Source organism: Abrus precatorius, unplaced genomic scaffold, assembly GCF_003935025.1.
Source record: "Abrus precatorius isolate BTA unplaced genomic scaffold, Abrus_2018 Scaffold2, whole genome shotgun sequence".
Classification (NCBI taxonomy): domain Eukaryota; kingdom Viridiplantae; phylum Streptophyta; class Magnoliopsida; order Fabales; family Fabaceae; genus Abrus; species Abrus precatorius.
Genome location: NW_020874362.1, coordinates 17,197,330 through 17,222,925, shown reverse-complemented (window position 1 = coordinate 17,222,925; position 25,596 = coordinate 17,197,330). Strand labels below are relative to the sequence as shown.

The window sequence follows — 25,596 nt, the reverse complement described above, 5'->3', positions numbered from 1 at the left end:
ATAAGGAGTGATGCCAAACACTATGTTTGGGATGACCCTTATTTATGGAAATTCTGCAGTGACCAAGTCATTAGAAGATGTGTTCCTAATGAAGAGATCACATCCATACTACAGTTTTGTCATGCCTCAGTTTTAGGAGGTCATCAAGGACCCCAGAGGACTGCAAGAAAAGTATTGGATGCAGGACTGTATTGGCCTTCCATTTTCAAGGATTCATCGCAAGCATATTCCACCTGTGAAAGATGCCAAAGAGCGAGCGGAGTAATTACCTGGAGACAGGAGATGCCCCAGCAACCCATCCTGTACTGTGACATCTTTGATGTCTGGGGTATTGATTTTATGGGACCATTCCCTTCCTCTTTTGGTTTTCTTTATATACTTCTTACGGCTGATTATGTCTCAAAATGGGTGGAAGCTAAGGCCACTAGAACTAATGATGCTAAAGTTGTTACAGATTTTGTCCGTACCAACTTGTTTTGTAGGTTTGGAATTCCTAGAGCCATCATTAGTGATCAAGGAAGTCACTTCTATAACAGGACTATGGAAGTCTTGTTGAAGAAATATGGATTTGTACACAGAGTTTCCACTGCCTATCACCCACAAACAAATGGGCAGGCTGAGCTCTCTAATAGGGAAATCAAGAAAATACTTGAGAGAGTAGTGCAGCCCTATAGAAAAGACTGGAGCCATAGGCTTGATGATGCCTTGTGGGCACATAGAACTGCGTTTAAGACACCCTTGGGAATGTCACCATACAAGGTAGTCTATGGAAAAGCCTACCACCTACCAGTTGAGGTGGAACACAAAGCCTACTGGGCAGTAAAGACGTGCAACATTCATTATGACTCAGCTAGAGAGTAGAGGAAATTGCAACTGCAAGAGTTGGAAGAGCTACGTCTTAAGGCATATGAGAACTCTAGAATTTACAAGGAAAAGACTAAACAATACCATGACAAGAAGATTTCAAGCAAAGAGTTCTACGTTGGTCAAAAGGTTCTTTTGTTTAATTCTCGTCTTAAACTTATGCCTGGAAAGCTCAAATCAAGGTGGAAATCATAAGTGAATCCACTAGCAAAAGCTTTATGGTGAATGGACACCGGTTGAAGCCATTCTTGCAAAATTCAGTTACCTTGGAGGAAGTTGAGGAGATTAAACTGCACTCACCATGCACAAATCTCTCCTACAACCTATGGCCTGAGTAATTCACTTCATACGTCAAGCTAATGATGTTAAAAAAGCGCTGTGTGAGAGGCAACTCACAATGTTCTTTAGTATTTCAGTTACTTTTCTGCAATAAATGTTGGTCTTGCATTTGAGCCTTTCTATTTTTACTTAAACATCACTTTATGCGCTTTGCCTCAACGTTTGACATGGTTTTTCTACATAATTCTCATTTTTGTAGTGTAAGATTGTAATTATGGGGGATAAATACTGCACAAAGTCAAGGAAGTTTGGATGCAGTAGGATGGTAAATATTTTTCAGGCTTAAGTCAATCACTTTGGTAAGAAAACAAAAGATCATCCTGAAAGTAATCACTTTCCTAAACAAAAGTAATCACTTTCAGCCCTATCCTGCATATTCACTCTCTGTAATGAGCACTCTCACACTTGATAGTGATTACTTTCATTGCATGTAAGCCCAAGTTGATGCGCGTGTTCACTCTTATTTGTCATAGTGAACATGCCCAAGCACTTTAGCACAGCGCCCAAGGTGAAGCCTCTAGAGTGTTCACTCTTAAAAAGTCATAGTGAACATGCGCAGTGCCCTTTCCTAATTTTGAACATGTGCGTCTCTGGAGTGTTCACTCTCAAAAAGTAGAGTGAACACGCGCAGCTCTAATATACCAAAATCTTTTACGCGTGTTCACTATCAATTTTTTAGAGTAAGCACTCTGGTCATATATATATATACAGTGTTCACTCTCACACATCCTCACCCCATTTCTGAGTGCCCTTCACTTCCATTCTCAATCCCCTTGCCTCTACTCACTCGTAATTGGCTTCTTGCACCAAGGATTCAGTTTGATTACCCCTTTTCCATAATCTGCAATCCAATTCAGGTAATTACGTAACCTTCAATTTTTGGAATTAAGGTTCATTGCTGAAAAATTAGGATTTCTGAATTGGAGACTCTTGGACTGGAATTGGTAATTTACAGTTGTCATTACAAGGATGTTTGTATGATTGAAGGATGATGGGAGCATTTAATTTGATTGTTTTGCTGAAATTGGAAATGTTGAACCTTAGGGTAGCCACCCCCATCTGCGAGAGTTCTCACTTTGAATGTTCTGCTATGCTAGTGCTTAACCTAGGTTCAATTAGGATGTGTAACACTTAATTCATGTTGCATTTCCTAAATTTATAGCCAATTACACAATTCCTTTGTGTTATTCTAGTTGTTTTGGCAGCAAATATGCCCCATAGTGTTTATTTCCATGAACACAAGTAACCATTTTGTCTGCACCTTCCCCCACCACAGTGTGATATTTTAGGGATTCTTTGTTGTTTCTAATGCGAAAGATTTTATCATTGCTGCACTTTTACTATACACACTCAATCAGCACCGTACACTTCTTTTAATGTTGTGTTGAAAATCTGCACTGTGTTGACATTTGCATTATTATACACTGAACACACATCATTTCTAATGTTGTGCGATTGAGAAAGGTCGCTTTCATGTCCCAAAATATTCCCTGTCCATGTGTGCAAACTCTGCAGCTAGAGTAGTTACTTTGTACTGCATTCCATCTGCTTGAACTCATTATTTTTGTTATCTGTTGCACCAATTCACCCTCTGATAAGCACATTCTTCTGCATTTTCATTCGCTACTGTAAATTTCCATATTCCTACACTTATGTTGGATTGCTGCTACGTAACACCTGACAGAGTTAACATCCAAATTAGTTACTGTCAATCATTCTTCATATTGAGCATTTAGGTGCCATAATCATCATTTTGCAAATGCATTCACTGTCTGTGTCTGAATTTTCTGAAGCCTGAATAGTCACTTTGAACTTTAACCCACATGCTTAGCCTAGTCATTTTTGAAATCTGCTGCATAACACTTGCTAGGACTAGGTTCTAGAGTGATTACTGTGTGCCATAATCATCATTTTGCAATGTTCTTTACTGCATATTTATAGCATATCTGCGCATCAGTTGTTCTACACACTATTTATTGTCAAGTTTGCCCTTTTGAACTGATCTGTTTTAACTTTTCTGCATCGATTGTTTGCTGCCCGGTATCCAGAGTAGTTATTGTCATTTTGCATAGTGAACACTTTGGAAGCACAAACCTCGTGCACACTTTGATATCCACTTAAACTGCGAATCTGATAAAGTTAACTTCAATGCTTGTAGCTGTCTCCTTATCTAACCAACTCACTATTTCTCTTTATTTCCCAGCAGCAACATGGCAAATACACCCAGGAAAAACACTCCTAGAACCAAGAGAGCTAGAACTGCTGGAGCTTCATCATCCAGACCTACTCCTGCCCATGACGCAAAGTTTAGATCCTTGGCTCATGAAGATTATTTCAGAACCAACATCCTGCGAAGGCAGATAGTACAGGACCGCAATTTTGAGATCCAGGAGGGGACATACACTCAATTTCAAGAAGAAATTCAAAGACGGAGCTGGGAGCTGTTTACCACTTGTGCTGGAAATGGGTGGAAAGAGATCACCTGGGAATTTTATGCTAATGCAATGAGGGTGAAAGGAGATTAGCTGCCCGTCAGACACACCATGGTGCGAGGTGTGAAAATTGATTTTTCTCCATCCAACATTCAGAGGATTCTGAACATACCTCCAGTGGAGAGGCGAGCTGGACAGCTTGATTTTTCCACATTCAGCTATTTGGAAGAGAAGGATTACAAGCCCATACTCCAGGCAATCTGTAAACCAGGGGAAAATTGGGAGTTTGACATGCAGCTCATGCCGAAGAATTTGACCACAAAACACCTCCTTCCACCAGCCAAGGTGTGGAGCATTTTCCTTTTGAGCTCCTTCATGCCAGTACGCCATTCATCTACATTGGCTGTCAAGAGAGCTGAACTTATATATGCCATCCTCACTAGCATGCCCATCCATGTGGGAGACATTATCAGTAACTTCATCATGGGAATCCTAAGCACCAAGAGAGACTCCCTTGCTTTTCCATCCATCATCACCATGCTCTGCCAAGATGCTAGAGTAGACATAGGTGAATACCAGCAGAGAATCAAAGCAGACCCTCCCATCTCTACTGACATGGTGAAGGATCTTTTTAATGCTAAGAAGAAGACTGCTGACCCAGGCCTCTCCCTACCTGCTGAATATAGGAAGAAAACCTAGTTGAACCTCAGAGAACAAGTCAAGCAAATAGCACTGAGGCAGGAAGCGATCCATGCTGGACAAAAATCCATGTTGACCCTCCTGGAAACTATGTCACTTAACATAGGAAAGAAGTTGGGCATGACATCAGACCAAATTTATGACACCCCTACATTCACTGCACCTTTTCTCAGAGCAGCAGTTAACCAGGATTTACCTCCTTTCACAGCCACCACCCATGCACCTGCAGCTGAGAAAGATAGCAGCTCCAGTTCTCAAGAGGAGGAAGAGGATGATGAGGATGATGACAACCTTTCATCCTCCAGCTCAGATGAAGATCTAATTTAGCTCTACTTTCCCTTATGTCATTTACATTTATACAATTTCTAGTTCATTTCCCTATATTTAGTATCTACTTCTTTCCCTGTAATTATCGTACTTTACCCTCTTTAATACCATCTCTCCCTTTATTTTCCTGCATCATCCCCTTGAACAATATTTGACACTTTCATATATACTATTTGCAGTTTAATTTCCATTATTATACTCTGTGCTGAATCCACTATGTGTCTTTGTGCAGAGAATGCCCTCAGTAACATCAAGAGGAGCATGAATTTGATTTCTGAGTGTGACTCTGAAAGGGGGGTGATCTTTTTGTCTCTGTTACACATTGTCTTAGTCTGTTATTTCCTGCATAGTTCATAGATAAAATACAAAAACATTTTCATTATTTCTTTATTTTTAATGAATTTCAGTTTTGTAATTCTGATTTTATATTCTGATTGCACTTCCCATTCAACTCTCAATCATTCTCCGTTTTGTAAATAATTACCATTCCTACCATACTGACCATATTTTCTTGTAAGGTGAACTATACTCATATGTTGCTCAGTAATTATCATCTTTTACCATGGTAGAGAATTGAGCCTTAAATTTCTTTTCTGTGTGCGCATTACATGTATTTTTGCATCTATCCTCTAGAACTTGCCTTGTTTCTTAATTGAATTTGCATTGTGCAATTTTTCATCTAGATGATTAAGGCCTTCTTTGCACATACCCACCCACCTAGAACACCCTTGCACCTAATTTTCCTTGTTCTACATTCCCTTCTTTTGCCCAACTTAGTCTGCAAACATAATTTCCTTCCTTTAAGAGAGGTATTTCTTTTGAGTTGCATCAAGAGTGATTGCAAGAAACTAAGTTTGGGGTGCTAATTGTGACTGTAGTTGCTTGAGGACAAGCAAGATCTTAAGTTTGGGATGGTGAGCATTATATATGTCAATATTACATGTAAAAAAATGCTTGAATTTGAAGAAAAGAATGATTGACAAAGTCCAATGAATCACAAAATTGAATGAATGGAAGTGAAAGGAAAAGAAAAAGAAAAATATAGCAGGTCATTTTGATAAAAAAAAAAAAAATTCCCACATAAGGCAAAATAATGAAAAACATGGTGAAAGAATGTTTGAACCTCATAAACTGCATCATTTAATGCATTCCATTCTAGGTTTTGTACTCATTCACTCAAAGGAATTCCCTCCTCTTATAAAACCACTTAAGCTTTTGTCCTTCCTTGATCAAAATTGAACCTAACCTAACCACATTTGTGACTAACAAAGCCCTTATGATAGATGGTTCATTGTATCTAAGTAAAAGAGATTGAGAATATGGCAAGCATATAGTAGGATGAGGTAAAATGCATGAATTGAGGGAAAACACTTAACCTGAAACATTAGTGAGTGAAGAGTGAGCACTATACTGTGAGCTGGATGATTTCTTTGCATTGTGTGAATTGCATGAAACCTTGCTGGATTTTTGTTTCAGTTTAGTGGGACTTTGCATGAAAATAATTCATATGAGTGTGATTGCTTTGTTGAATGAATTCATGATTTTGGAAATATTGGAAGAGCCAATTAGGGTCTAATATTGGAATGAAAATTTTGAGAAATTTTTTTGGATAAATCCAACCCTTTACCTTCAATTTTCTTGAGTTTTGATTTGCTTGAGGACAAGCAAAAGTTTAAGTTTGAGGTTGTGATGAATCCACAATTTATAGATATTTTGTCTAGCTTTTTATAGAATTTTAATATGAAAAATAGACTTAGAAATTGCAAATAACATAAAAACCTCATTTAGGTCAAATATTATAACTTTCTTAATTTTTGTCTTATTTCAACTAATTTTTGTGATTATATTTTGTAATTTTGATAATTTGAATAATTGTGCAAGAAATTCTAGACAAATATCATGAATTTTTGGCTCTGGGGAAATATGAACTAAGAGTAATCACTCTCAGGTACCATAGTGATCACTCCAGGAAGCTGATTCCAAGGGATAGGCCAGAGTAACCACTTTCAGAAGTAGCAGTGATCACTCCAGAGCTAAAGAGAACCACCAGGCCTATGCGTAAACACTCTCAGAAGTGAAAGTGGTCACTCTAGAAAGCTCCAGAATTATAGTGCCTACACGTAAACACTCTCAGAAATGAGAGTGATCACTCCAGAGAGCTTCAGGATGAATAGCCTTGATCATAATTACTCTCAGAAGTGAGAGTGATCACTCCAGAAAGGGAAAAATCTGAAGTTGTTGCGCGTAATCACTCTTGTTTACAGAGTGATCACTATGAGGCCATGTCAGACTTAGTATATATAGATTTTTAGAAACTAGGGTACAGATATTTTCATAATTTTAGATTCTTTTGCCACTTTGGGAGCATTTTACAGAGCTTAGGATCCTTGGGTGACAGCCAAAGCCAATCTTAGGGTTTGATTTACAATTTTTCTTCACTTTTCTTTAATTCTTGCATTGATGTCATTGAATTCCTTTTGCTTTCATCTTAAATTTGTAAGACCCATCCTCATGGAGGGCTAAACTTTCTTGTAATCCTTAGTGAGTTCATAGATTCCTGAATTCCTGGGTATGAATGTCAATATAATTCCCTTTTCTTTATGAAATTATACCTCTCAACTCTTTGAATTGAATTAATGTTTGAATGAGGGGGACATTGCTTAATTAACCCTAATTCGTTTTAATGAAATTCTTAACTTTGTTTGCTTAATCCTAAGTTAGTTTTTAAGGTTGCGTAATCTTAGGGAAAAGGGTTGGAGTCCATGTAAATTGCTTAATTCGATGGGACTTTAAGGTTAATTCTTGCTTTTTGAGTTACCCTAATTCAGAGGAAGAGGAAAAGTATTGAATCTTGAGAGGGATAAGGATATAATTACATGAACAAACTAAGGATTGCACATTTCATTGATTGGATTCATTAATTTCATCACTTGCCTTTACATTAAAATTGGAATCACACAAAACTCCCTTGTTTTAATTGCTTTCATAGTAAATGTTCACAACATGTTCAATGTATGTTATAAACCAAAGTCATTGGAGACAACCTAGGCTTGCATCCTAGACTACATAAATTTTTCTGCATATTTTGATGAAGGTTGACGATAAATCTTTTTGCAAATGAGAAAATTTTCGTTCATTAAACGGCGTCTTCACTGATGCCATTAGGCTTCACCTTTTACCGTTCTCTGTCACAAAAAAGGTAAATGCATGATTCACCATGCTCCTTACAGGTTCTATCACAATATGGGAGAATTTAACTTAGCAAATTTGGGGAAAATATTTTCCCCTATCTCATTCTACTAAGTTGATAACAAAGATATCAAAGTTCCAGTAACATGGGTCAGAATCTTTATTTGAAGTATAGGAACGATTTGGAGAACTATTGAGGAGGTGCCCTCATCATGATTTTCCTATGTGGAGACAGATGCAAATTTTCTACATTGAATTATCAATCTCCAACAAAGTCACAGTTGATGCAGTAGCTAGAGGAGCCCTTATGAGGAAGACCCAAATGAGGCATATAAATTGGTGGATGAGATATGCCAGTTTTGAGAGGCACACAGTTGACCCTTTCATGAGCAGAAAGAATGAGACTACTCGAATATATTGCCAAATCAGTTAGAGAATCTAACCATATAGGTGGAATCTTTAAAGACAATTCAGGGATAGTCATCAAAACCACTTGCAACTTCTTTATGTGAGCACTGCAGCTCTTTAGGCCATGGCAACAATAACTGTCCAGTTATAAAAAGTAAAGAGAGAGCCAATTTCATAGGCAGTAACTACAACTCAAGATGGCAAAACAAACCTTCAAACTCTTGGGGGAATGGCTTTGGAAGCCAGAATGCAAATGTTTATCGCCCTCCTTGTCAGGCCTATAATTTATTATTGAGTAATCTGTAATGTTTTGTACTTGTTAAATGTTAATTAAAAGATTATTTGGTATTGGAATAGATTTAGATGAAGTTTGAAATTTAAAAAAAAAAAAAAAAAAAGTGAACAGTAAAGTCAGAATGAACAATAAATTCGGCGTGAACAGTGAAATTATTCTATGTTGTAAATACTGTTAATTAATTTAAAATGCTAAAATTTGGTTGAAATATTATGAATTGTTTTAGTTGAGCTGAGTTGTTGAGAATATGATTTTGTCTATGCTGCATCATACTAAGATATATGACTTGCTTCATTATAGAGTTGAGTTACACATATAAGTAGGTAGACGTGCAATGATAGAGCATGCTGAGCTGAGTTGTGTTGTACTGTGTTGTGCTGTCTGGATCCAGATACCGGAATAGGTCACTCTCGGACTGGCTTGATTCCTTTTGGATTACTTAGACTATGAAATCAGCTGCAACTATTTTTGTGATATGCATTAGATGGGCTGAGAATGCAAAAGGCTGTTGCTGTGAGTAATATTTTGCTCTATGTATATGATTTTTCTTTTGTAAGTTCACCCTTGCATTTCTGTCTATACTATTGTGTGCGTGTGTACTGTGATGATTGTACGGTGGTACGTGAGCAGATATAGCAAGTGTTGCATCTACTTCACAGGCTAAGAGGCCAGTGGAGAAGTGTTAGAAGGCTAAAGTCAAGTAATTTTTGCAATAAACTCCTTTTCCTTATATTTTGAGACCTCATATAGAGGAAGTTATGTAGTATAATTTTTGTGTATTTTGAGTTTTACGAACTAAATGTAATAGTATGTTGTTCTGTTGGATATTGTTGTAAGGAACTTTGTTTATTTTGAATGAAAAGTGAATTTTATACTTATATTCTCCATTATTATCTATCTTAAATAAATAAGTAGTGTAGAAATAATATTCTTGGTTCCTTATAAAAAGGGGTCATGACACTCCCCATATGCAAAATCAAGGAGTAAGACTAGAGAGAAAGGAGACTCCTAGATCTCAATTCAACTTTCAAGAGACAATGATGCAATATGTGCATTATTCTGATAGGAGAATGACAGAGCTTGAGTTGGATCAACATATTGAAAGGACTTATAAAAGATTCATAGAAATCAAATCTAAGATGAGGGCTCAATCCTCCTATATGAGAACACAATCTTCAAAGATCGAATTACAATTAGAGCAAATTACTTATCTCTTAAGTCAAAGAATGCTGGGAACATTGCCAACCCAACCTGAACCTAATCCAAAAGAGTAAATGCAATGTCATTACTCTAAGAAGCAGGAAGAAGGTGCAAGAATCATATAACAGAAGTTTACGCACGCCCATGCTCCCTATATAGCCTGTGCTTATATATGAGCACGTTACTGTTGCAATCGAAGCACGACCATGCTTAAACAAGCACACTCATGCAGATTCAACAAACACAGTCATACACGCCTCATTAGTAAGGTCGTGCTTCAAGCACAAAGCCTAAAGTAGAAAAGAAAGAAGAGCCCCCTGCGCAGTCAAGGCCCTATAAGCCTAGGATACCTTTCTCACAGCATTTGTAAGGCCACCCTTCCTACGATGAAGAATTTAACAAATTCTTAAACCTATTGGGTAAGATGCACATTAATATGCCATTCATCAATGTTATCTCTCAAATGCCTAAATATGTTAAGTTTTTCAAGGAGATCCTGACCAATAAGAGGAAACTGAAGGCTCATGAGACTGTAAGGCTAACTGAAGAATGCTCAGCTATAGTTCTGAAAAAGCTTCCACCAAAGCTTAAGGACCCAAGAAGTTTTACTATTGCTTGCACCATTAGGAAAACTCTCATTGATAGAGTTTTGTGTGATTTAGGAGCAAGTATCAACCTTATGTCGTATTTTGTTTTCAAGAAGCTTTAGATGCATAAACTTAAGTCGACCACTGTGTCACTTCAACTAGTAGATAAGTCAATCCTTAAGGCATAATAGAAGATGTGCTTGTGAAGGCTGGTGAGTTCCTATTTCCTGCAATTTTGTGGTACTTAATATGGAGGAGGAGGATGATGTCCACATCATTCTAGGCAAACCTTTCTTGGGTACTGCAAGAGGCATCATAGATGTCCAAGAAAGAAAGATCACCTTAAGGCTAAAGGATGAGGAAGTCATTTTTAAAGTTTTCAAATCATTTGGAAACTAATAATTAGCTAACTTTCCTACCTTGTTTTGCTCAACATTAAACTTTAACCCACAAATGAGTTTTGAGCCTTAAAAGAAATTTTTATCCTAATTTAATTATTAAACCCTTTCCTCATTGTTTTGTATGATTATCTCCTTATGATTTGTGCTCTAGAACTTGACTTGTAACCGGCTTGAAACTTTTTTTATTGCATGTTTTAATATCATTCAAGCATATTAGGATTATTTTTTCTTGGCCTTCAGCATGTTTGAGACAGAGATACAACTAGTGGCCCACTTTGAACTTTATTGATTTTTCTTGGTCCCTTACATTAAAATTATAAAATATTTTGATGACCTTGAGTTAATGAAAGAATTGAGTTGTTGAATTGTTTAATAAATTTTCCTATATGCCTCTTATGTGTAAAAAGAAAGAAAATATGCAAAAGAAAAAGAAAAATAGCAAAAGAAAAGAAAAAGGGTTACATATGAATGAAAGAAAAGAGGAGTAAAGAAACTGATTGAATGTAAAATTATGAAAATTACTCTATATTTCCATTTTTATTCTGTTTGTACAACTTTTTTTTAACAATATATGATTTATTAAGTACAATGATAAGTCTATAATTAGGCCCTATTTTACAGCCCATATATTCATATTTGACCTTTATTTTATTTGGTGCTCACACTAATTTATATATTAATTATGCAGTTTAGTATAAAGATGCCACAAGTATACATTGGATGTGTTTTGGGCTCAAATTGATAGAAGATTAGAGCTTCGCAGCAGTCAGCACGCCCAGACCTTTTCAACAAGCATTGGGCTACTTTGAGCCCATGCGCACGGCCGTGCTCATCTGCGAGAAGCCCAATTATCAAGAATCTTTAGGGTTTTCAAACCTATTAAAAGAAGATCTCATGCATCGTAAAGAGGACCCTTTTTACATATAGTCTTTGGCTTTCGGATACACTTCTCATCTCATCTCTCTTGCACGGGATCCTTGGCACATGTTTGGCGAGACTTGGAGCTTCAAGCGATCGTACTTGAAGACTGGAAACACATCTCATACTCTAGTTTGCTATTTCTTTTGATTATGGCTTTGTTTATGATTGTTTTAGTTCTTTTCTTTAGCATGAGTAACTAAGTCCATAGCTAGGGTTATGGGAACTATTGTTCATGAATTTACGGAATTTTGATATTTGAATCTAAATTTGATTTTCGTTTTATGATTAGATTTTAACCTATTACGCTTCTTTCTTAATCCAAATTAATTATATGGTCAGGCGACCGTACTTCGGTTAATTAATAGATTGATTAATCCATATTTTTACTGATATTTTAGCATAATGCTAACACAATTAATAAGAAAAATATATGAAGAAAGTAGAAAAACTCAAAAAAAAGAGAAGGAATTGAAGTTTGTTTACATATGTAGTTATTTTAGCAATTGTAGAAATTTTGCTTAGAAATTAAGTTTTTAATCTTGTTTTTGAAGGAATAAATTGAGCAAGGATCATGGAAATGGAGGCTTGATGACAAGGAAGAAGAAAGAAGCAAGTCTGGACTTCAAAAAAAACACAAGACCAAGAAAGTGCAGACTGGGCGTAATCACTACTGTCAGTAAAAGTGATCACTCCAGAGTTCAAAGAAGAAAAAAGCTTGGGCGTTATCACTTCTGCTAGGAAAAATGAGAGATCCTGTGAAGTCTCAGACTCAACATGTTGGGCGTTATCACTTTTATTAGTAAAAGTGAGCGTTCTAGAGAGGCAAATATCAGGAAAAGCTCTGCGTGATCACTCTTATCAGCGAAAGTGAACATTTCAGAGAGCCTTCAACCTGGCGAGTTGCACGTAATCACTTTTATTCATAAGAGTGATCACGCGCAACCACTTGAGCTCTGCGTAGTCACTTTTATCAGCAAGAGTGATAGTTCCAGAGAGCCCTCAATATCAGGAAAGTTGCGCGTGGTCACTTTTTCTCATAAAAGTGTTAACACGCAACCATAAACCTTCTGCGTGGCTACTATTTCTCATAAAAGTGATAACGCGCAAATCTGGGAAATTCTATAAATAACAGAAACATGCAGATTTTTCGGAGTTCAGTTTTATTTTCCATTTTTTCTGTTAGATCTCGTTGAGAGAGCTTGAGAGAGAAGATTGGGGTCAAGTCTTGAAGCTTCCAAAAAGAGGAATCGGATTGGAGCTTCCGGCTATGGCTTCTTGGAGTTTTTCTTCTTCTTCTTCTTCTTCTTCTTTCTCTTTCTCTTCTCCCATGTCTGAGTAGTTTTCTTGTATTTAGGGGTTTATGGAACTCGAATTGATGTATTGATTTGACTTTTGCTTCTAAATTTTAAGTTCTTGGATTAATTGAATTGTGAATTCTGTTTTTCTTGCAATCTATGAATGAAAATTCGTTTGATTCATCTTAGAGGAACAATTACCAATGGAAGTTGGATTTGCTTCTCCGATCTGAGTTAGCAAGCAAAATTTGGGGATTTCTTAGAGATAAGGAGACCTAATTCTGCAATCTTAAGGTTCTAAGTCTTAATGCAACTTGAAATTGAACTTCAACTAAGGGATTAGGGTGGTTTAGTTGCTTGTTAGGGTCAATGAGTTAAGGAATTAACCTTTGGCTATTGCTATGCGAAACTGATTGTCAATTAACCAAGTTCTTGAATGTTCAGAGGCATAATTGAATTAATACTGATATTCTTGTGAAGTAAATTCTTAACTATTCTTCATTCTTATCTCATTTCATTACATAGTCTATTTTTCTGCAAGTTCTTTGCTTTAATTGCTTTGGTTTACTGCTGTTATATGTTACAAATCTCATTCCAAAATTCGTATGGCTCAAATGGTTATAATTCTGTGAAGTGGTACTTGAAACCTAAATTCCCTGTGGAGATGATATTCTGATCTTAAATTTACTCATCACTTGCTGCAATCCTAGTGCACTTGCTAGTATTAGATTGCGAACAACATAGATTTATAGGGTAAAACGAGACAAAGGATTAGGTGGACCAAACCAATCTTTCTCTTATAATCATTATTAAATTAACAAGTTCATAAGTTCCTTAAGCTTTCTTAAATTGATGTCTTGCATGATCATTAGGATGCTAATTTAGAGAAAAGAATATTAATATTGCATGACCATTGGGTATTAATGGTATTCATATGAATGATTGGTAATCACAAGGAAATAGGATTTAAAGTTAAACAGAAAAATAACATAAAGGATTGAATAAGAAAATCCATATGCCCTAGGTTCCTCTCCGATAAGTTTAACCAAGACGTACATTGTATTCCTTGCTCTTAATTTTAGAATTAATTTTACAAATTCTTCTTTTAATTAATCTCATATCTTTGAAGCTTAAACAATTGAATTAGGACATTCTTAGTAATTGAAAAACAATCCTTGTAGGACGATATTTTGGGAACTTAATTTAAGAACCCTTTATTACTTCTCGATGGGTACACTTGCCCTCCGAACAAGTTTTTGGCGCCGTTGCCAGGATATTTTTTTCAATATTAAGAAAATCTCAAATTTAATTGATTTGAGCAATTTTTGTTTTATTTTATTTTAATTCTATTTTGTTTATTGTTAAAATTTTGTTTTATATTTTATAATTTTTGTTTTTATTTTGCTTTAATTTTTTTTTTCTTCTTTCACAATTTCTTTTAATGTATGTATGCTTACTCGTTCTAAGTGCTCTACAGCTTATTTATTTGATCCATAGATTGAAAGGATAGTTCGTAGACAAAGAAAAGAAGTGAGAGCGCAAAGAATGGCAGAGGGAAAGAGATCAATTCAAGATTACATGACACCCACTGCTAGCGGCACTCCTGCAAGCATCGCGGCCCCCAATATGGAGGCAAACAATTTTTAATTGAAACTAGCACTCATAACTATGGTCCAGAACTCCATACAGTTTAGAGGCATACCTAATGAAGACCCAAATTTACATCTGAGAAAGTTCCTCCGATTGACAGATAGCATAAAATACAATGGAGTCTCCAACGATGCTATTCGACTCCGTCTTTTCCCCTTCTCAGTATCTGAAAGGGTGAATGCATGGTTTTCCTTACTCCCAACCAATTCCATCACAACTTAGGAGGATCTCACTCAATAATTCTTGGGAAAGTACTTTCCCCTATCAAGGTCGTTTAAGCTTATGACGAAGATATGTTGCTTCCAACAATATGAAGCAGAATCCTTATTCGAGGCGTGGGAGCGATTTGGAAAGCTTTTGAGGAGATGTCCTCATCATGATTTTCTGACGTGGAGACAGGTGTAAATCTTTTACAATGGCCTATTAATCACCACCAGGGCTACGATTGATGCTGCAGCAGGAGGGTCCCTCATAAGAAAAGATCCAAATGATGCATACAAGCTAATAGATGAGATGACATCTTCTAGCTTTCAGTGGCACACCGCTGACTCTTACGACATCAAGAGGAAAGAGACTGTCTCAGTCTACCAAGCAGAGAGCAACAGCCCACTAATGAACCAAATGACAGCCCTTGCAAAGCAACTAGAATCTTTGATGAAGGCTCAAGACCAACCTGTAAGAGCTCCTGCAAGCCCAGAATCTAAGCAAGAGGAGGAAAATTTCATGGGTAATCATAGTTCAGGGTGGAGGAGTAATCCTCCTAACTCTTGGGGGAATGGCTTTGAAAGTCAAAATTCAAGTGTTTATCACCCTCCTCATATGCAAAGTCAGGGAGCAAGACTAGAAGGAGAAGAAACTCCTAGATCTCAGTCCAACTTTCAAGAATAGATGATGCAATATGTGCATTACTCTGATAAGAGGATGAGAGAGCTTGAATCCAAGTTGGACCAACATATTGAAAGAACTGATAAGAGGTTCGCAAAGGTCAAATATGAAATACAAGCCAACTCTTCTAAGATGAGTGCACAATTGGAGCAAATTACGAACCTTCTAAGTCAAAGAGTGATGGGAACATTGCCATCTCAGCCTGAACCTAATCCAAGGGAGCAATGCAATGCTATCACCCTTAGAAGTGGAAAGAAATTATAAAAATCGTAGAATAGAAGCACATGCATGCCCATGCTTGTTGAGAAGCACACCTATGCTGATTCTACATGCACACCCGTGCTTACTGATGAGCACGCCTCTACTACAATAGAAGCACGACTGTGCTTATACAAGCACACCCATGACAGTGATAAAAGCACGGTCGTGCATCACTATGAGCAAGACCGTGCTTCAAGCGAGGAGCACGAAAAAGAAAAGAAGGAAGAGCCTCTTGTTCAACCAAGGCCCTATGAGTCTAAGATACCTTTCCCACAGCAGCTGCAAGGTCACCTTCCTAATGATGAAGAATTCCACAAGTTCTTAGACTTATTGGGAAAAGTGCACATCAATATGCCTTTCATTGATGCTATCTCCAAAATGCCCAAATATGCTAAATTTTAAAAGGAGATTTTGACCAATAAAAGAAAGTTGAGAGCACATGAAACTGTGAAGCTCACCCAAGAGTGCTCAGCTATAGTCCTTAGAAAGCTTCCACCTAAGCTTAAGGACCCAGGGAGTTTTACTATTCCTTGCACAATTGGAAAAACTCATTAATAAGGCTTTATGTGATTTAGGAGCAAGTATTAATCTTATGCCTTATTCTATTTTTAGGAAGCTTGGAGTGCATCAACCTAAGCCGACCTCCATGTCACTTTAGCTGGCAGATAGGTCAATCACATATCCCAAATGCATAATAGAGAATGTACTTGTAAAAATTAGGGAGTTTATGTTTCCTTCTGACTTTGTGGTACTTGACATGGAGGATGATGATGATGTTCTCATCATACTAGGGAGACCGTTCTTGGCCACTGCTAGGGCCATCATAGACGTACAAGAAGGGAAGCTCACACTGAGGCTAGATGATGAGGAAGTTGTATTTCAAGTTTTCAATTCTTTCAAGTACCCTTCTAGCCAAGAGTCCTGTCACTTTGTGAGATTTGTGGATGTTGCTTCTCCTTCTCCAATTTATGTGAAGCATGGAACCATGAGAAGAAGGCCAAGGAGGAAGTAATATAAGAAGAAGAAAAGACAAAAGCTTAAACCATCCATTAATAAACCTCCTAATTCGAAGCTTAAATTTTCTTCTCTTTATTCTAATCCTCATCTTATGAATAATTTTTCTGATGTAATAGGTGTTGGGGAGGCAAAGCTGCTGGGGAGATAATTGCATATCAAGGGAGTCACCTCTAAGACTCATACCTTCTTCCCACCATAATTTAACAGGAACTTCAGACTCGTGACGTTAAACAAACGCTCCCAGGTGGCAACCTGTGTCTTTTATTTTATTTAAATTTTATTTCTTTTTGTTTATTTTAATTTTGCTATTGTTATTTTATTTTTAGAATAAAGAATAAGCATATTGAAAGATTGCAAGAAAGGAGTTGATTGTTCCCGCACACACTTTTGAGCTCTTATTTGAAAGCACGTCCGTGCTCATCCCATACACGGCCATGCATTCAGTCGCAGTTGTGAGAGAAGCTTTACATCATAAGCATGAGCGTGCTTAAGATTTCAGCATAGCTGTGCTCCCTCACCCAAAGTCGTCGCGCTAAGAATTATCAAGGAAACTCTTTCCTTTTTATTCAATTGCCCTCTTTGCATGCTTTTAATTTGATTGCTTTCAAACATTGAGGACAATGTTTTCCCTTTTAGAACTTGACTTAGAACCGACTTAAGACTTCTCTTTTTAATTGCATGTTTTAATGTGATTGAGGCATAAAGGATTTTTTTTATTCTTGGCTTTCTACATGTTTGAGATACAACTAGTTGTCCACTTTGAGTTTTATTGATTTTCTTGGTCCCTTGCGTTAAATTTATAGAATGTTTTGATGACCTTGAGTTTATTAATGGAGCAATTGAGTTATTGAATTGTTTGATAAATTCTCCTCTATATCTCTCATGTGCAAAAAGAAAGAAAGAGTATAAAAAGAAATGAAAAAAAAAAGAAAGAAAAAAAAAGAAAAAAAAAGGTTATATATGATTGAAAGGAAAGAGGAGTAAAGATATTATTTACATACAAAAATATAAAAATTACTCCAAGAGCTTCATTTGTAAACTTAGGGGATGTTGTAATTGTTATAATTTATTACCCCTTTGTATATCCCCTTTCTTTCATTTATCTCAACTCAATTATTATAACCCCTTTGCCACATTATAACCTGAAAAGACCTCATGATTTTCACTTGCATTTAATTTATTTAGTGGAGAGTCAGTTCATAGTCAAGCCTATGGTAGTACACTTTTCTCCAAGAGAATTGAGTGCTATTTATATTTTATTTTTAGAATATAGAATAAGTATATTGAAAGATTGCAAGAACGGAGTTGATTGTTCCCACACTTTTGAGCTCTGATTTGGAAGCACGCACGTGCTCATCACATACACGGCTGTGCATTGAGTCGCAGTTGTGAGAGAAAGTTTTACATCATAAGCATGGGCGTGCTCAAGATTTCAGCATGGCTGTGCTCCCTCACCCGAAGCCGTCGCGCCAAGAATTATCAGGGAACCTCTTTCTTTTTTATTCAATTGTCCTCTTTGCATGCTTTTAAGTTAATTGCTTTCAAACATTGAGGACAATGTTTCGCTTTAAGTATGGGGGAGTAGTTCCTAATTATATGATTGTTATTTGCATGTTACTGAGTAAAGTGCCTATACTATTTTTTATGATAATTTAAAACTTTTTCCCTTATGGAACCCAATTTTTTCCAGATAGAAGAGCATGTTGAGTGATTATTATTAGCATTATACTTTCATTTGGAAACTAATAATTAGCTAGGTTTCTTACTTTTATGCTCTACATTAAACTTTAACCCACAGATGTGAGTTTTGAGCCTTAAAGGGGATTTCTATCTTAATTTAATTAATTGTACCCCTTTCCTCATTGTTTTGTGTGATTATCTCCTTAGGTTTTGTGCTCTAGAACTTGACTTGGAACTGACTTAAGACTTCTCTTTTTAATTGCGTGTTTTTAATATGATTGAGACATAATAAGATTTTTATTCTTGGCCTTCAGCATGTTTGAGATACAACTAGTTGTCTACTTTGAGCTTTATTGATTTTCTTGGTCCTTTGCATTAAATTTATAAAATATTTTGATGACCTTGAGTTTATGAATAGAGCAATTGAGTTGTTGAATTGTTTGATAAATTCTCATCTATATCTCTCATATGCAAAAAGAAAGAAAGAAAGTATGAAAAAGAAAATAAAAAAAATAGAAAAAAAAAGAAAAGAAAAAGGGTTATATATGATTGAAAGGAAAGAGGAGTAAAGATATTGTTCATATACAAAAATATAAAAATTACTCCAAGAGCTTCATTTGTAAATTTAGGGGATGTTTATAATTTTTATAATTTATTAACCCTTTGTATATCCCCTTTCTTTCATTTATCTCACCTCAAATTATCATAACCCCTTGGCCACATTATAACCTGAAAGGACCTCATGATTTTCACTTGCATTTAATTTATTTAGTGGAGAGTTGGTTCATAGTCAAGCCTATGGTAGTACACTTTTCTCCAAGAGAACTGAGTGATATCTTCTATTGTCCTTTAGTGAGAGAGGAAAGTAGAGTATCTCAGTTTAATGTTTGAGTGAAAAGTATGGAAATAGATTCTAATTGAAAATCCTTTTGATTGCTATGCTCAATGATATTACTCTTGTTGCTCTCTTTATCCCCTTCATCTCGGGTTCCTTGTGTGGTATTATGTTTCAAGTTATTATGTTATTCTCTTAACCAGCACTTTGCTTAAGGACAAGCAAACAAATAAGTATACGGGAGTTGATAAGTCTGTAATTAGGCTCTATTTTACAACCCATATATTCATATTTGACCTTTATTTTATTTGGTGCTCACACTAATTTATATATTAATTATGCAATTTGGTATAAAGATGCCACAAGTATACTTTGGGTGTGTTTTGGGCCCAAATTGATAAAAGATTAGAGTTTCGCAGCAGTCAGCACGCCCAGACCCTTTCAACAAGCATGGGGTGCTTCGAGCCCATGCACCGTCGTGCTTAAGGCCTTGCACGGTCGTGCTCATCTGCGAGAAGCCCAATTATCAGGAGTCTTTAGGGTTTTCAAACCCTATTAAAAGGAGATGGACTGTTTTTACATCTAGTCTTTGGCTTTCGAATACACTTCTCATCTCGTCTCTCTTGCACGGGATCCTTGGCACATGCTTGACGAGACTTAGAGCTTCAAGCGATCATACTTAAAGACTGGAAACACATCTCATACTCTAGTTTACTATTTCTTTTGATTATAGCTTTGTTTATGATTGTTTTAATTCTTTTCTTTAGCATGAGTAACTAAGTCCATAGCTAGGGCTATGGGAACTATTTTTCATGAATTTATGGAATTTTGATATTTGAATCTAAATTTGATTTTCGTTTTATGATTAGATTTTATCCTATTGCGCTTCTTTCTTAATCCAAATTAATTATATCGTCAGGCGACCGTACCTCGGTTAATTAATAGATCTATAAGGTAAAACGAGACAAAGGATTAGATGGACCAAACCAATCTTTCTCTTCTAATCGTTATTAAATTAACAAGTTCATAGGTTCCTTAAGCTTTCATAAATTGATGTCTTGCATGATCATTGGAAATGTTAATTTAGAGAAAAGAATATTAATATTGCATGACCATTGGGTATTAATAGTATTCGTATGAATGATTGGTAATCACAAGAAAATCAGATTTAGAGTTAAACAGAAAAATAACATAAAGGATTGAATGAGAAAACCCATATGCCCTAGGTTCCTCTCCAATAAGTTTAACCAAGACGTGCATTGTATTCCTTGCTCATAATTTTAGAATTAATTTTATAAATTCTTCTTTTAATTAATCTTATATCTTTGAAACTTAAACAATTGAATTAGGACATTCTTAGTAATTAGAAAACAATCCTTGTGGGACAATATTTCGGGAACTTAATTTAAAAACCTTTTATTAGTTCTCGATGAGTACACTTGCCCTCCAAACATACATTAAAATTTGAAATAATGTCAAATTTATTAAGAATTTGACAAAATTTCCTAAACTTAAGTGAGTGGTTCACAAATAACCGCTCTCAGAAGTAGAGTTTGGAGAACAGTTGAAATGAAACCGCTCTCAGGAGTGTGAGATTTTGAATTGCTAATCACCCTCTAAACATAACTTTTAAAATTAGTTCTAAGTTCCACGTAGAACTGCTTTTAAATATGAACATTTGAGAGTAATTATTTAACTATTTTCTTAAATTCAACACATTGGATAGTGTAGGATTTTAGAGCAATTTTAGATGCTCTGTAAGTTGAAATGAAATTGCTCTCACATCTCCTTTCTGGTGTAGTGATAGATAGAATAATTATTGTCAATTTTTAAATTGAATGCATATATCATCCAATCTTCCACAAACTTTTTGTTATAATGATCCAATGGAAGGTTTAGTATTTTAACCGAGGCAACAATCTTACAAATTTCATGATTCTTAGGTCTAAAATGTGGACGTAATCTCTAAATTAATAATAAGTAATGGTCTAAAAGAAATAAAGCCCTTCAAATAAAGTAAATTTGTATTCTTCTTGATTAAAGAATTTAACTAAGAGGAAATCCGCGTTTAGGTCTAATACTTTAATTTTCTAGCTTCTAATCATAAGCTCGTGAGCTTGTTAAACATGTACTTAATGCCAAGTCTTTTTCCTAACCATTGCACAAATAAAGTTGGTTTTCATGGTTTGCGCCGACCTTCATAATCCCTAATCAAATGAAATAAAACTCCTTCATTTATTTTATTATTTTGGTGCTCCTATGTGGTCCTCTTCTTCAGCCTCGTATTTATCAAAAGATTGCTAAAGTTTATCATTGCTGCCTTTCAATCTTGATTCTTGTTTGAAGAAGAGCAAAAATTGGATGAACTTTTTCAGCATATTAACACAAATTCACTTTTCTATTTCATTATGTTCAAATATTATCACTATTATAAAAAATTTATATTTAATTTATAATTATTGAATTTCATTAAAAAATTTGAATGCACTTTCACATTAATGTTCAATTTATTTATATATATATGTATATTACTAAATATAATATATTTTTTTAGGAAGTGGTCTTTCCTGTTATTAACATTTATCAAAAACTATTATTATTATTATTATTATTATTATTATTATTATTATTATTATTAATTTAGGTGTAATAAATAAGATAAATAAAATTATATTTTAAAATGAAATTATTAAGATACAATTTCAATTCTTATCGGAGAACAGCACTAACGATGTCTATATGATACAGTAACTAGTTTTATCTGTGATCACCAATTTGAAGCGACTTCATTCCAACAATTATAGGACCAATTGCTTTCTTTCTTCGTCATTTTTTTTTCCACTTCATTCATACATTTGAACAACGTACAATATCTTGTAGCATTAGATATGCTGTGAACCAAATTACACACTAGTAAACACGTTAGAAAAGAGAAATATATAGTGCATTTTCTTATGAACATTCATCTACAAAATAAAATTCCATTCACTACAAGATATCTTGCTGTGTTTATCATGATTAACGATATGGAGGTTATAAATACTGGTGTTGTGCGAAAGAAAATGAAGAAAAAGAAAAATTTTGCCAAAACTTGAGAGCCAATTCCAAGGTTTGATAGAAATCAGGAAAAAAGGGCCCAAGTCCAAAGTTGACAAAATATGTAAGATAGTTGTAATTAGGGGTGTGAGTACAGCTTGTGAAGAGATATACAAGGAGAGAATGCATGGAGCATTACTCGGGAGGAATCACATTTTAATTAATATACATAATTTGTGATCTATTCTTATTTTTTTCTTACTCTAGGTATTATTTGCTTTTTCTAAAAAGAACTTATGCAAACAATGGAAATATGTTTAATAAATTTCTAAACTGAAAAAGAAAATGATTTTTCTATTTGAGTGAGAAAATTCAAACGGTCCTCAATACGAGCATAGTCGAATACATGAGACATTGGGACTAGACTAGGATGGTTCTTATTCCATTATCAACAAATGCTTGTATCAGAATCAAGTATTGTAATGTACCCCCAAAAATGTATCAACGGTTAGATGAAAAAACCTTCATTCGCTTCAATATGAAAAGCTTCCTTACGTATGTTTTAATCAAGACCACTAAATGAATTTCTATTAATCGTGACACTACTATTCAATGGAACTCTTGGAAGAATCAAATTCTTCAATATCACTGACAAGGTCATCATAAAGATCAAAGGGATCATCGTAATATCCTTCATCCCCAGAATCAGGTCTATGATCTGCAAATGACTTCGGATCTGACTTTTCACCCTCCATAATACTTGAAAACCACGGTGTACCCTCTCGTGCATAAAAGAGTATATATGCCTCTTGACTCAGCACTGAATCACCAGAGACACTAGTAACCTGAAGAAGAATAATTACCCTTCAAACTAACCATTATAAAACTAGCGCACACAATCATCAGATCATGAGCACAACTAAAGAAACTTTTGAATAATAAATAATAAGAACTTAAGTAGTACATTGGTAGTTAATCATATATGAATGGGTGCCACTTGAGAGAATTAGCAAATTCTCGTCTAAGGATTATTTTTAAGCAGAATTAGCAAATTCTCGTCTAAAGAAACTAGCGCACACATGCCTCGAAGACTTTTGACCAAGAGAAACTAGACAATTAACAGCCAATGAATCATCCCATATACCATGAATGAATTAATCAATTGCATGGCGATTAACTCAACTAGGGAGAATTTCGTAATGATGCTACCTTTGCGTCATTCATCTTATGCCACTTGTCTGGGTCAGATCGAACAAAGCAAAAGTAATGCCCTGAGTTAAGTGAATATCCAAGATGCACAAGAACTGCATATAAATCATACTGCAAAGGTACCTATTAAATAAAAAATAAGTCAAAACATGGGAATTCAAAGAGAGAAATTTGAATACAAGTAAAAATAATGCCAAGAACTAGAAATATATATATGAAAGACACCGCTTACATCATTATTATTGCCGTTACCGGAGATATAAGGTAACAAGTCCAACTGCAACGTGAATTGAACATGACCACTAATCTTTTTAACAGAGGACCCATCTCTCTTAAATCTCTTCAAATGAAATGCTGCAACTAAAGGTGTTTGATCCAACAAAAGCCGCTTCTCCGTGGACAATTCTTCCCCACAGGCATCGCATTTAAAATTCTCATTAATCTTTTCAACCTTGGTGAAAGATTCCAGTGCAAGCTGAAGGGTATTCATATTTTCTATCCCTAAACTCACGTCAAGCACCGGCTCATAAGTATCAGAGGAGTAGCCACAGTTACAGCACCGGAGCTAAAACACAACATTTTGAACCATTAACGAGTCAAAGTTAATTATTGAACAATATTGATTATTTAACCATAAAGGTGAAAATGCACTAACTTCTCCATACATTACTAATAAGACGACTTCCAAATATATTTTCAACAAGATTATCGTCTCGGTAAGGGAAACAACTTCGTAGTTTATTTAAGACACACTGCATAAACTCGTGTGCATCCTGCTGCTCGCCTCTTCTAAAAGAAGGTGAAAAATCTGTTAGCATGTCATGGAATCACAACACATATACATTACCCAACCACATAACAAATTAACAAGGATACTGATCGAACAGTGAGGAGCATAATTTCATCGCAATCATGTCATGCAGTGAAGCAATGATTGAAAAAAGATACAGGTCAACTTGTCAACAAGCCTAGTGGGAGCAATAGATGATCCAGAGGATGCTAAGGATAGCTCAATGTGCTCACGGAGAGCACATAAACCACAGAAACCGTCCTCACCGCCTGAAATTCCCGAGAAATGATTGAGGAAAGGCAAGAAATGATTAGGTGATTTTCTAGTACGTGTTCTACAACACACAGAAGTAAACTTTTGTTGAAAATAACGCATTATCAAAATCCAACACATTGTTTATTATTAATTTTTATTGCATGCTCTTAAAAATTCAATAATTAAAATACTGACTCACAAGCATGAGTACAAGAACGAAGACCCTGAATGAGTGGCACAGTATGGGTAAAACACTGAAGGATAGAAGACATGAAGCACGTGTTTCCAAGATTATCAAGCCCAGCGCCCTGTAAGGCAGAGACATTAGCAAAATAGAGGAAATGAAACATCGTACACGTGCCAAGAAACATTTACCTAAAAATGGATAATTAATTAATTAATAATATAACAATGCATTTAACGCACTACCAATTTTGCGGAAGGTGATGATGGGGCATTGGCGTGGTCGATGGTGGGGGGAAACACAGGTTTGAGAGATACTTCAACAAACAAGGCGTGGAGAGATACATCGTCATCGGTGGGTGAGTTGAGCGTTTCAAGATTGGAGAGAGCGATGTAATCGTCTTCATTAGAAATGGGAGGGGCGGAGGTTGGTTGTGGGTATTGTGGGGGTTTGAATTTGTTGGGCGAAGATGAAGAAGAAGCAGAAGAGAAGTAGGGATCTTTGTCTTTGTTTCTAAGGGGTGGTGTGATAAGTGGTGATGAAGGGGGAAACAGGAACCCGGGCGGTGGTGACAGCATTGGATGGGTACGTGCGAGGGTCGATGAAGACAATGAGTCATGGATGACCTGCTCGGGTAATGGTGAAACTGTGTCGTTTCGGGCGGGGGGTGGTAGTGGTGATCCTGGTGACCCTTGTGGGGTGGATGGTGAGCTTCTTCTAACTGGAGGAGTGGGTGATTCTGGCGTGATTCTCTTACGAGGATGAAAACCCGGCATCTTGGGTTTTGGGTTGTTCAAGAAAACACTCTTGTTGCAATTGTTCTCAGAGAACGTTTGT

The 25,596-nt window shown here is 35.9% G+C and overlaps 1 protein-coding gene and 2 non-coding genes across 3 annotated transcripts; all 3 read right to left on the bottom strand.

Moving 5' to 3' along the window:
- Positions 1-7,962: 7,962 nt before the first annotated feature.
- LOC113860414 lies at positions 7,963-8,069 on the bottom strand. The gene has a single exon (XR_003503867.1). It is a non-coding gene; the product is annotated as a small nucleolar RNA R71 (small nucleolar RNA).
- A 40-nt stretch (positions 8,070-8,109) lies between these two features.
- LOC113859538 (ubiquitin carboxyl-terminal hydrolase 21-like) lies at positions 8,110-25,535 on the bottom strand. Its single transcript, XM_027492284.1, has 8 exons — positions 25,005-25,535; positions 24,775-24,883; positions 24,479-24,589; positions 24,196-24,338; positions 23,763-24,095; positions 23,531-23,653; positions 22,928-23,166; positions 8,110-8,395 (listed from the first exon to the last, which is right to left on the bottom strand). Exons 1-8 carry the CDS (start codon positions 25,533-25,535, stop codon positions 8,110-8,112), a joined length of 1,875 nt encoding a protein of 624 aa, XP_027348085.1.
- LOC113860326 lies at positions 14,884-14,990 on the bottom strand. The gene has a single exon (XR_003503780.1). It is a non-coding gene; the product is annotated as a small nucleolar RNA R71 (small nucleolar RNA).
- Positions 25,536-25,596: the final 61 nt, after the last annotated feature.

Coding starts and splice junctions, on each gene's coding strand:
- LOC113859538 (XM_027492284.1), bottom strand. CDS start 25,535: ATGCCGGGTTTTCATCCTCGTAAGAGAATCACGCCAGAATCACCCACT. Junction 24,590..24,774: donor TCGTTCTTGTACTCATGCTT/GTGAGTCAGTAT, acceptor CGGGAATTTCAG/GCGGTGAGGACGGTTTCTGT. Junction 23,167..23,530: donor ATAAGATGAATGACGCAAAG/GTAGCATCATTA, acceptor ATTCTTCTTCAG/GTTACTAGTGTCTCTGGTGA.